Source organism: Brassica napus, chromosome A10 (assembly GCF_020379485.1).
Source record: "Brassica napus cultivar Da-Ae chromosome A10, Da-Ae, whole genome shotgun sequence".
NCBI classification, from domain to species: Eukaryota; Viridiplantae; Streptophyta; class Magnoliopsida; order Brassicales; family Brassicaceae; genus Brassica; species Brassica napus.
In genome coordinates, this window is record NC_063443.1 from 19,495,944 (window position 1) to 19,508,314 (window position 12,371).

At 37.5% G+C, this 12,371-nt stretch overlaps 3 protein-coding genes across 3 annotated transcripts; 1 reads left to right on the top strand and 2 right to left on the bottom strand.

Annotated features, from left to right (window-relative positions):
• Positions 1-1,361: 1,361 nt before the first annotated feature.
• LOC111201544 (probable protein phosphatase 2C 67) lies at positions 1,362-3,935 on the top strand. Its single transcript, XM_022693814.2, has 4 exons — positions 1,362-1,763; positions 1,837-2,201; positions 2,292-2,528; positions 2,611-3,935. Exons 1-4 carry the CDS (start codon positions 1,472-1,474, stop codon positions 2,806-2,808), a joined length of 1,092 nt encoding a protein of 363 aa, XP_022549535.2. The 5' UTR covers positions 1,362-1,471; the 3' UTR covers positions 2,809-3,935.
• LOC106372602 (protein MODIFIER OF SNC1 11) lies at positions 3,103-5,098 on the bottom strand. The gene is made up of 5 exons (XM_013812845.3): positions 4,683-5,098; positions 4,332-4,562; positions 4,196-4,256; positions 4,030-4,090; positions 3,103-3,933 (listed from the first exon to the last, which is right to left on the bottom strand). The coding sequence occupies exons 1-4, from the start codon at positions 4,991-4,993 to the stop codon at positions 4,067-4,069; spliced, it is 627 nt and encodes a 208-aa protein (XP_013668299.1). The 5' UTR covers positions 4,994-5,098; the 3' UTR covers positions 3,103-3,933; positions 4,030-4,066.
• Positions 5,099-6,977: 1,879 nt separating this feature from the next.
• On the bottom strand, positions 6,978-9,506 carry LOC106372603. The gene has a single exon (XM_013812846.3). It carries the CDS (start codon positions 9,395-9,397, stop codon positions 7,142-7,144), a length of 2,256 nt encoding a protein of 751 aa, XP_013668300.2. The 5' UTR covers positions 9,398-9,506; the 3' UTR covers positions 6,978-7,141.
• Positions 9,507-12,371: the final 2,865 nt, after the last annotated feature.

Below are 12,371 nucleotides of genomic sequence, written 5' to 3' on the forward strand. Positions count from 1 at the left end.
GAAAAATTGAGACCCATTAACAAGTATCGTGTACATGTTTTTGGGTCCTAACCCGAAAAAGCTACAGAACATACAACTCGTTGTCAATAAGAAAATAAAAACAAGTGGAAGTGAAAGTTGCGTAACCCCACTTGTTGAATTCCTAATTTCAAAGCATCAAGAGAAAAGAAACGTCAGTGTTTATGTAAACTACTCATCAATGTAATATGACATCAACACACGTCAGTGTTTCTCGCCACCATTACACTACACTGTGGAATCTTATGAACAGAAAACGAGGAGAGACAATGATGGTCATGGAAGGAGGGCCAAATACAAGTTGGAACTTAGGAAAAATACCAAAAGGATCCATCCTCTTTGGAAAATTCATTACAACCCCCATAATCCATGAAATAAATTTCGATCTAAATCTCACTAGCAAAGATATATTTTTGTAATAACTTTCTTTTGAAGTACAAAGAAGACAAAAGAGATTGAGAAAAGGGCAAGACCAGTAGGGGTTAAGACAGCTAAGAGTGTTCCTCAGTCGCCCCACAAAAATGTCATCTCTCCTCTCTCTTAAGTCTCTCTCAGCTCTTGTTAAGTGGTTCCAAGTTCAATGCTCCAGAAACCCACGCCCTCATCTCCCCTCACACATGCATCCTATGACCTTTCCTTTTCTATCCATTTTCTTCCCACAAATTACCTGACTACAACACCAAATGCCAAAACATTATTTACTAAGATGAGAAATTAAAGAGAGACTGTGACACACCACCTCAACTGTGAAAACATAATTTTCCATGATATTATAAGTTCTCATATAAGTTCATATAAACTCTGAGGTTTCAAAAAAAAAAATTCATATAAACTCTGATCATTATCTATGTTTCAGTTTGGTCTCCAACTGCAACATAAAGTCTAATATAAACTTAAGATTTTACCCAAAAAAAAAGAGAGTCTAATATGAAGGCATTATAGCAACCACTGATTCAAACCAAAAGTTAACAAACAATATATAATCAAGTAACTAATTCGGCTGTGAACATTCTCGCTTCCTACTTTTACAAGATTTTTAACCTGTAAGAAACAAAGGAAAAGATTATCTCAAGAGGGGGAAAACATCTCATGAATTAAATATAACAGAAAGTAGAATATGACAGCTTTTACTTAAACCATACTGAAGACAGAGAATGAACATTGAACAGTAAAGAAAGAAGAGAATCTCTGAATATCCACTTTAAACTACTGCCCTCTTGTCTCAACTCTCAAGAGTCATTTAATTCAGTTATTTTGACCCATAACATTTTTGGCCACTTCCCATAGTCTCCAACACCTTCTATTTACTCTAGGGCTTCCACGGCTATATATATATAGGTCCCTTCCTTTAACTTGAAACTCATAATTCAACATTCATCACTTGTACTACTTGTTATCACACCAAATACAATCTTTATAGTCTTACCTGTATATATTAATTTAGTGCACGAAGATGGTTAAACCCTTTTGGAGAATAGGTTCCGGTACTGAGAGAAGTAAGATCAGTCCAACAAAGAATGATGGCTTGACATGGTATAAAGACCTTGGCCTTCACGCCTTTGGAGAGTTTTCGATGGCGATGATCCAAGCCAACAGTGTGATGGAGGATCAGTGCCAGATCGAATCAGGGCCATTGACGTTCAACAATCTTGCAGTCCAAGGCACGTTCGTTGGAGTTTACGATGGTCATGGAGGTCCAGACGCTTCCAGATTCATTGCAGACAACATCTTCCCCAACTTAAAGAGTAAGACACACACCGCCTTTCTCATTCTTGAAACTGTCAGACACACTAACATTCATGTTTCACACATCAACAGAGTTTGCCTCCGAGGGTGGAGAGGTTTCCGAGGACGTGATTAGGAACGCGTTTGCAGAGACAGACGAAGATTTTCTCAACGCAGTGAAGAAGCAATGGCGCAAGAACCCCCAGATGGCATCTGTGGGGTCATGTTGCTTGGCAGGAGTGATATGCAACGGTCTGGTGTACATCGCAAACGCAGGAGACTCAAGGGCTGTGTTGGGACGATATGAGAGAGGTGGTGGAGTGAGAGCTGTTCAGTTATCAGTAGAGCACAATGCAAACGTAGAGTCTGCGAGACAAGAGTTGTGGTCAATGCATCCTAATGACCCTGACATCCTTGTGATGAAGCACCGTATGTGGCGTGTGAAAGGCATCATCCAGGTAAAAATCATTACAAACACTTGTGAAAAAACTAGTTGGCATCATGATGTAAAAAAACTCACGTGAAAATGTGTTTTTAATTTTAATCAGGTCACAAAATCTATTGGGGATGCATATCTCAAAAGAGCAGAGTTCAATAGAGAGCCGTTGCTTCCCAAATTCAGAGTAGCAGAACATTTCACCAGGCCAATACTAAGCGCGGATCCATCAGTTACGGTTACTAGGCTTAAACAAGAAGATGAGTTTATGATTCTTGCTTCAGATGGGCTTTGGGAGCATCTTAGCAACCAGGAAGCTGTTGATATTGTACATAACTCCCCTCGCCAAGTAAGTTCCATGCCTAAGTCACTCATATTATACAATTTTGTACACGAGTTGTTTATTAATAATACATTTGACAAATTCTCAGGGAATAGCAAGGAGACTACTCAAAGCTGCATTGAAGGAAGCAGCAAAGAAAAGAGAGATGAGATACTCAGACTTGCAAGAGATCCTTCCTGGTGTGAGAAGGCATTTCCATGACGACATAACTGTTATTGTTGTCTATCTCAACACACAAACCAATGGTTGGGCTTCTCCACTGTCAATTAGAGGTGGCTACCCATGAACCTATCTCTCACTACATTATTGCCAGTGTCATGCCTAAGAAGAGGCAGAAGAAACTGGAACCGGAGGCGTGAACCACATTTAGTATGGCTAGAAAAATATTTATATTGCGATATCTTTGATATGTTATGTTGTTTTTAAGAAAACATAAATTCAAATTCACCCCTGTATGCAAATTGTACAAGAGGGACATCATCAATGTCAATGCTGCTAGTTTTTTCAGAAGCATAAAAATAGCTTTGAGCATAAACGACATAAGTGGTGATTAATAAGCAGAATAACAACATTTGGAAAATAAGTAAAACTGAATGTTACATTCCCTTGATAAAAAGTTTTCTGGCGCTTGATTCAAAGTTATCAACAAAGTTTTATCTAAAAACTATTACAGACTCGAGAAATAGAGTAGCATAAGAAAGCCAGCAACGTCCCAGTCCCACGAACAGAGATTTAACGCCCCTTCACTTCCACTGCCATAGAGACCAGAGAAATAGAAACCAACAAGCACTTCTATAGTTCTAATGATATGTCTTAGATGATTGACAAAGGAATTCTGAAGTAGCGGCTTAACAGATCATATGAATAAGCAAACCAAACAACGACACATGGTAATGGAATCCGTTTTGCATGCAATAGACTTCTGATAGATAAGCTAGGCATTGGCACAACTCAAAAGCAATCAACAGATTCAACATTACTAATTTCTAACAAGCCTAGGAACACATTCTCAAGAACATCATATAACAATCTCTATTGATGCGCAGTGCTAGAAAGACCATCCACATTTCCAAATAGTTTAACGAAATAAAGGCACTACTCATTCTAACTTACCAATTCAAGCACCTGCAACATGAAAAACATCAAAACGAGCCACTTCAGAACTCCAAGGTCCTAACACATTTGCTTTTCTAAGACAATCAGAACTATAGGTTACTTTATTGATTTCTCATGATCTCATCTGGTGACGGTTTAGCTTCCGTCCATCTGAGAGAACCATTGCATGACCACATAACTCCACGACCAAACTTCGACCTTAATAAAGACGCTACCTACGGGGGACTTCTAATGCAGAAACATAAAGAGAGAATCAAGCAGCCAGAGAGGGAATCATAAAACGCTAGAACACTACCTGCAAAAAAACAGAGATTGTGGAGTTAGATACGAGAAATAAAACAGGCACCACAAGATTTTTGCAATGGAATCACAAGTATTTAATTAAACTCACCTAACTAAAAAGATAGAAGGAACCTTATTCAGGAACCTTATGCAGCGTTTCCTGCTGCCTCCTGATGAAACAAAGAATATAAAAACACATACGGTTAGCTATTCTAGTTATTCTTTCATTCAAACAGACGTGAAGAAAACAAAAAACAAGTTAAAGGAGTTCATACCTTGCCAACGTTAAGCTTCCCAGGTAACTCTGAAGATGAATCAGAAGCAGGCTTTGAAAACCTAAAGATAAGCAATTCAAAATCAGTACTTCAAAACTCAGGTACTAAAGGACATTGGGCTGCAATGGAAAAGTACCTCAATGCCCTAGCTTTGCGTTTATCTTCCTCAGCCGAATCAGCTTTAGTATCCTTCCCGAAACGAGCGAGCCTAGCTTTCTTCTTGGCCTCTTCCTCAGTGTTATCAGCTTTAGTAGTGGATGATGATGATGCAGGAACCCCAAATCTGTCAGCTCTAGCCTTTCGCTTCAACTCCTCAGCTTTCTTCGTTCCCTCTGAGCCTTTCACCGCTGCTGCTACAGTCCCAAACCTGTAATCCACAGTGAAACACGTTTCAATTATACATTCCAGGAACCCTAATTTTGCAAATCTAGGGGAAATCAAACGAATAAACTTAACCTAAATCGACGAATCGAAGTGTTAATGTTACCTCTCAGCACGAGAATTGCGTTTCTCCTCTTCGGTTAGCTTCACAGAAACGCCAAACCTCTCAGCACGTCGAATCTTCTTCTGAACATCATCGACGGGAGATGATACATCACCAGAACCAGCTCCAATAGCCTTGGAGTCGGATTCTTCCTTCTTCTCACCGGAAACATCAGCAGAATCCGATAATAATCCCTTGACTTCTCCTCCGTCGAGGATGTCATCTGGCTCCGCCGTGTTGAGGTCGAGGATCTTCTTAGTAAGCCCCGAGCCATTCTCCGCCGTAGTCGTGTCCTTCACTCCGTTGCTCGCCATTGTGAATCGTAGGGAGAGAGATACAAGGCGACTTGGGAGAGAGATTTGTGAGATTATCTATTTCGTCGGTCTTTGTAGGGTTAATAAATCCGTCGAAGAGGCCGGTCTCTCTTCAAATAAGGGGTACTATCGTCAAATTAAAGAAAATCGATTTTTATGGGCCGGATCGGATCAAAAGTATTCCGGTCCATGGGCCCAGTATATTCGTCTAACATTTCTTCACATCATGAATATTGGAAAATTCAACGAGAGATATCATCATACACTTGGAATCTTTTTTTCTTTTTCTATTGAATGAGTAACCATGAACCATAACATGAGCACAAGATATAATCTCAGTCATAAGGAACACGCTGTAACCACGGCCGGCTCAAAAATAATATCTTCGGCCCATGGACAATATAGTTTTAAATACTTTTTTACATATATTTTTTTTACATATACTTATCTTTAACTTTTTCAAAAAAAATTAGACATTTTTTCTACACTATTTATTCAAAAAATGTTTGGGGTCCGAGACCCACACCTCTTTGCTCCTATGCCTAAGCCGACTCTGGCTGTAACATATGTCATTGTTTTAATTATACTATATCAACAACAGAAAATCTCTTTGCCAAAACCATCATTTCTCCACCAAGAACAACATGCGAACATCACCGCTCATATCAATAGAATGTATGGACTCAACAACTAAAGAAAGACATAAAAAACACTGTTTCATCTCTACCTTTTCTATGCCTAAAACTTCATTTTTGAGACTGACCGCACTCCATCAACCCCGGTTCAGTGCATCCACCGCTCTGTCAGACTAACACATAGGAAATTTTTCAGTGGACGATGAATATAAGAGAGATAGTCAAAAGCAGCAAGTCCAGTGAGTTGGTTTAGCAAGTTGATCCTTAAACACTAAATCAGAGTAATCTTTGAATCTGTTAGAGCAATCTGCAAACAAAAAACAAGGTAAATAACATGTCTATGAAGTTAAAATGAAAGAAAAATTCAGATCATAAAACCTTCTCTTTGACCACCGACTGAAAAGTATCTAAGGACTTCAATACTGCATCATCAACATCGATCATTTGTTGACGCAAATCACTTCTAACATCAACGCTACCATCTCGATAGGCAACAACAAATGGGTTTTCTCCGTTGAGGACATCAAGAACCGCACATAAGAAGTAGTTGCTCCTCTCACTTATATTTTCACACGTATGTGATAGAACAAATGCAAGTTGTTTGTGTTGACTTTTACTCCACAAGTTCCTTGCTTAGCTTTAACATCTTCTAAAAACTGCACTATCTTTGCATATTCGGTTCCCAAATTCCTATATATGAACTAGTAGGTTCTCAAAGCAGCCAACCAAACATCAAATCTGTGTGTACTCACAAGTTTTGGAAACACAAAGCATTCATCTTCTAATCTTCCGAATTGATTGTTTAGCCAAGTTAGTAGATAATCACTCTGAAGAACAATGAACATTGGGATCGTAAAACTTAACTTTGCATATTAAATTATTATTATTTTCTTTTTTTGGTCAAGAGATTAAAAAGGAAATAGTCACCATGCTAACAAAAAAATATCTTATTTAAGCAACCAATTCTCTAGATTATATTTACGAAGTGATTTTGCCACATGTTTTTTCTACAATCAATTTCACAAAACAAATATGGCATGACTACTGAAACTGATGACATGTCTTATAGCTTAAATGACATGGACAATTACATTTACTGTTAATTTATATTTTTGGTAAACTTTTTAAAATATGGTAATAACTCATATATTACATTTAATGTTAATTTATATTTTTAATTTTTTTTTAGAATATGAGAATAACTCATAAATCATCATTAAAGTAAATATAATCAAATATGTCATTATAAATTTCGAAATATAATATAATTATATATTTTTAAATTATACAATTTTATTACTAAAATTTTCAAAAATATATACATTTTTAAAAAAAAATATAAAAATTTATTCGTAAAATCATTATTTTCTTATATATCTACAAATAGCATATAGTGAGATACTGTTACATTTCACGCAAGTAATACATATAATTATTACATGTGAGTAATACATCACCAATAAGCAATAACAATCATAAAACGGTCTCTTATCTACAAACAGTTTTTTACAAATTAGTCAACAGTGATGCACACTTCATTTGACTCGGAAGAAACTGTCTTGCTGCTATTACACTCAGAAGAGTTCATCTTGTAGAACGCTCTCCACTCATCAATATTCTTCATCTGATCACATCTCAGTTCAGGTAATCGTCTCCTCTCTACAATCTCTAGAATCTTCTCTGTTCTCCCGAGATGCAGAGCCGCTCCTCTAACCGATTCCTCCCTCACTTCAACAGCCGTCACCAAACACTTAACAGACACAACTTGCACCACGTTGCAGAAACAGCCTGAAACTATGTCCGAGATTGTGGTTTCCAGCTTCCTCAACAGAGCTTCCCTTGTTCCGTAGTCTCTCGTTTCGTAATTGAGAAGAATGGTTTGACAGATTCTGTACATGGAGTTGGCAGCTAGAGTCTTGATGGGCCAATGAGAAGGCTTGTGCTTCATACACACCATCAAGTTCATCTGCCAGGACTCCGAAAACTCTCTCTTCGCCACTTCAGCTAGCTCCCTAAGCGTCTCTTCAGGACTCTTCTCCTGCTTAGATAGTTTCCGAAGATCCACATCGAACCACTTGTGGTAGAGATCAACTCCTAGCCAAACTACCTCAGCAGCTTTCCTGAGGTTAGCTAACTCTCCTCCTGTATCTAAGACGCATTCAAACTTGTTAACAGAGTCTAGCGCCTCGCTGACAGCGTTAAGCAACTTCGGCTTGACGTTGGCGAGAGCTAGAGCGATGGCTGTCATTGTCACCAACGGGAGAGCCCAGCAGTTAGGCGGCTCTCCCGACGGTGCAAGAGAAGCCACCTCGCTGCTGTCAAACTCTCTAATCCCTTCAAACCCTTTCGAAATCTTCGTCGTCGCTTCCAAGAGCTCTATCAGATTCACCGGCTGGTTCTTTCTACCCTTCTTTACCCAATGATCAGTAGCCTCCCTATTGCTCCTCACCATCAAATCCACAAGCTCGTCCTCTCCTTCAAGATGCAGTACAAAGCTCGCCAGCTCCTGTCTCGAACCACCACCAGACATCTCCGAGTCAACGTGAGAGACTGTACTTCTACCCGTCGCTCTGAACGCCAAATGAAGACAAATCAAGATTCTGCTCACGCAGTAGACAGAGACGTAACGGATGATCTTGCTGGCAAACACTATAACATACTGCACACCTATACACACATCCAACAGCCAGCGTTTCGCATCGTGCGCTGTCTTCCTGCAGCTGCGATCTTTGAGAATCGAAAGACGGCTCAAGGGTAAGGGACGTTGTTTCTTCTCAGAGAACCACTGCGTCCAGTAACTCTCTACTCGAAACTCGTCTCTATAACTCCTACTCCCTCTAATCGGACACCTGAACTTAACAGCTGTGAACCAACGAATCGCAGGAGCGACAGTCCCTACAGCTACAGCACTCCCCTGACAAACGAGAACCAGAGAGGTCGACCATTTATAATCAGAATCACCTCGGCAAAACTCAAGCGTCGTCGTCGTCCCCGGTCTCAGCAAGTAAGACCGGACAACAGCTTCACCAAGCGTAACGGCGCTAAGAAGACAGAAGAAGCCAGAAGCAGTGCACGTGACGGAACGTGCCATCACGAACTGAGGACTACTAGTGTGAGCCATCATCCAGAACTTTGACAAATCTTGCTGAATCTTTTTCGCTACAGTTGTTCTCTCTGTAGCCAAAGGGCACTTCAAAGCCACCTCGTACTTCTTCTTGTATTTGGTCTCCAAGATCCTCTTCGTGGTAGGGACCGTGGTCGCGGAGAAACTCAAGATCACTAGCATAAGTATCATGAGGAGGACGACCATGAAGTGTTCTTCTTTGAAGACGTAGATGGCGCCTGTACCTAGCTGAATACAGATGTTGACGACGTCTGTGACCACGAGGATCGCTAAGGCCACGAGGTTCATTAAAAGATCTTTGTTGTCCATTGAACCAAGAGAAGGCATCGAGTTGCCCATCACTGTGCAGACGAAGACGCTGCTGCTGAGCTTGGATAGCTGGTCGTGGCGACTAGGCATGGAGGTGTTGAGATCTACTGAGAGTTTGATCCCGACGCCGATGAAAGTCAGGGAAGTCGCGTTGAGGGAGAAGTACTTACAGGGGAACCAGAATTTTCGGTGGAGGAAGCCGTGGAGGAGATCGGTGGCCATGGCTAGTGCGCAGAGGAGCGAAGCGATGGCTACGTATAAACCAATCGAAGGCATAGGTTTGCTGAACTCTGCGTCGTTTAAGACGCCATGGGAGTCGCATCCGAGGGTACTCATCGGTGGTTTCTCTATCGAGAAGCTCTTCTTGTTGACTCCATAGATGGGGGAGACGAGTCTTGTTTTTTCTTTTTTCTTTTTGTGATGAGTTTTGGTCAATTTTGGGATTCTGGGTTTTTTTAAAGATCCAATTTTGTTGAATTTTCGTACTGTTTTCTACTAGATCAGTCGCGGTCATGGTCATGGTCAGTTAATGTTTTTTACTTGAGCTTTGTCGATTTTTTGCATCCTTGATCCTTTTCAGACAGTGTTGAGTGTTGTAAGAAGATCGCTCAGCTAGCTTCCGACATACTCTGTTCCGACAGAACCACAATGTTACCTCTTATGATTCTATCGCTAACTAGAAACTCTGACAAATTATCGAACTTTTTCTACTAGATGAGTTGATGTCTTTACTTAAACTTTGTCGTTTTTTTTTTGCATTCTTGATCCTTTTCAGACAGTGTTGAGTGTTGTAAGAATATAGTTCGTTCAGCTAGCTTCCGACATGCTCTGTTCCGACAGAACCACAATGTTACTCTTATGATTCTATCGCTAGACCAAGAAACTAATACACTAGCATCGCAGTTTATAGCAGTAAACACAAAACACATGATAATACCATCAAAACATAGTGTCAAAATTCAAAACTATAACATGTAATACAACATTTCTGGAAATGAAAATAGAGACATTACTCAAAATACCATATACTGAAACAAATGCTACAAAACATTACATGTGAAAGAACATCACCTATTATTGGTATACGTGTAAACGTCTCATTTGAGACTTGTGACCCACCGGGCCAAGTTTAGCCAAACCAAAGTCAGATAGCTTCGGATAGTAGTCATCCCAAGCAAAATATTGGAGCATTTCGAATCCCGGTAGATGACTGGAGGCATGGTTTTCGTCAATTATGTTCCTCTATCTTCTTCGATGCAAGTCATTAGCTTCTCTATCTTCTTCGATGCAAGTCCAGAACTTTGAAAATGTGGATACGCCAATCGCTGGACTTTTGTTTTCTTTTTCTTTTTCTCTTTCTAAATTTAATAAATGTTTTGTGAATATATGATACAAAACGTTTCATGGGTTTGACTATAGGTAAATATTATGAGTTTTAAAATATGTTTTCACTTTTCAGAGAAAGATGTGGCTACAAAAATGACACTTCTGTATGTGTGTTTGTAAGCTAAAATTGACAATATGAAAATTGGTTAAATTTATTGATACAAAATAGTTCTTTAAATGACCAAAGATATTATACACTAAAGTTTTCAAAAAACATAATCAACAAAACCAATTAACAAAATAATATTCCCTCCATTTTTATTTAGCTGACATTTTATAGTTGTATACACTAATTAACAAAATATTTATTTATTTTAAATAAAATTGAAATAATTTATCTACAAAACCACAATTATTAAATATAAATGGTTTAATAACTTAAAACTAATAAATTTTACAATAAAACTAACGTTATCAGGTTTGAAATAAAAAAAAACTATCTGAAACGTCAAATATAAAAAAACGGAACAGGAAATAAAGTGATTTTGTGACGAACTTCCAAAATTTGATAAAGCAAATTTACTATATAAATCATCATGATCATGCACACATCCTCAGCAAATCATCTATTTTCTCACTAAAATAAACAAACAAGAAAAAAAAATTGTCTCGAAGTTTTGTATATTCACATGATGGCAGTTCAAGTGTCAAAGAATATTTACCGCGCCTTCATTGTTGTAAATTTATTTACAATGTTGCTTTCAGCACAAGTTTCTGATTCCATCGTAACAAAGGAATGTATGAAAAATTGTATCATGAACCAATGCATAAAAGTACCGAAACTAGCTATTCCAGGGATATGTTACACCTCTTGTAAGATAATGTGCGATCCGAAGAAAAATGGACATTACAACATCAATCAATTCCCTCTTACTCGCCCTTATCGAAATCCTATACGTAGGTTCTGCGACACATTCGATATTTGCTTTTGGTAGTGAAAATTATTAACTTTTCCAATGCATACGTTTTCTATCTAATTTTGCATATTTGATTGATTAATATGTATTGTCCTTTTTTTTTATTATAATAAAAAATATTTAACATGATATAGTTCCTTTCCTAAGTAGCAGTTGAAAATTATACTCTTTCCGTTTCATAAAAAATATCACTTATACATTTTTTACACAAATTAAAAAATGATTAAAATACATTTAAGTTTTTATTAATTACACATATTCAACCAATAGCATTTAAGATAAATAAAATTATTTATAAAATCAATACATTTGTAATTAATTTTAAGCTGAAAGTTGCATTAGAATTTTAAAATGACATTTTTATGTAGTAAAAAAAAGAGAAAAAGACTAGGATAGCACCAAACCAAGTTTTTGTTCCCAAAGTAGCACTCAAGGCTCAAAGTCACAAAAATAGGTTTCATTAAAGAGGTAAATCAATACTATTAAAAGGGAAGGAGTCTTAAAAAATCTACCTATGAAAGTTGTTTGGACCCTTTCATTTATCTCATTATTTTTTTGGTCTTACTTTAAATTTAGACTAACAATATGTTACCATATATTTCTTTAACAATAATTTATTCAATTCCTTTATTTATTCAAATCTCACTCCTAAATCCTAATCACTACTATTATTATAATTAACATTTTGATTTTTAATCGTAAAAGCATTGAAACTAATGTTTTATATTATCACTTTTATCATATAATATATGATTTAAAGCAAGAGAAGTTACACGACATATATGTGTACATTTTAACTTTCTATTTCCTTTATAATAAAATAATCATATCATATATAAACTTTTCCATTAAAATCTCATATCATATACTATACTTTCAACCGTCTATAGTTTGATAGATATTTTCACATTTAAAAACGAGTTTTCTAAATATTTATGTTACCTTCACCTAAAATCAAAAACTATAATCGTAAACCAAAAACTTAAAAAAAATATCTATAATACCAG

Excerpts from the sequence above, each read along its gene's own strand:
- LOC111201544 (XM_022693814.2), top strand. The coding sequence starts at position 1,472 with ATGGTTAAACCCTTTTGGAGAATAGGTTCCGGTACTGAGAGAAGTAAG. Across the intron at positions 2,202-2,291 it reads GTGTGAAAGGCATCATCCAG|GTCACAAAATCTATTGGGGA; the intron begins GTAAAAATCATT and ends AATTTTAATCAG. Across the intron at positions 2,529-2,610 it reads TACATAACTCCCCTCGCCAA|GGAATAGCAAGGAGACTACT; the intron begins GTAAGTTCCATG and ends ACAAATTCTCAG.
- LOC106372602 (XM_013812845.3), bottom strand. The coding sequence starts at position 4,993 with ATGGCGAGCAACGGAGTGAAGGACACGACTACGGCGGAGAATGGCTCG. Across the intron at positions 4,563-4,682 it reads CGCAATTCTCGTGCTGAGAG|GTTTGGGACTGTAGCAGCAG; the intron begins GTAACATTAACA and ends TGTGGATTACAG. Across the intron at positions 4,091-4,195 it reads GGAAGCTTAACGTTGGCAAG|GAGGCAGCAGGAAACGCTGC; the intron begins GTATGAACTCCT and ends TTGTTTCATCAG.
- LOC106372603 (XM_013812846.3), bottom strand. The coding sequence starts at position 9,397 with ATGAGTACCCTCGGATGCGACTCCCATGGCGTCTTAAACGACGCAGAG.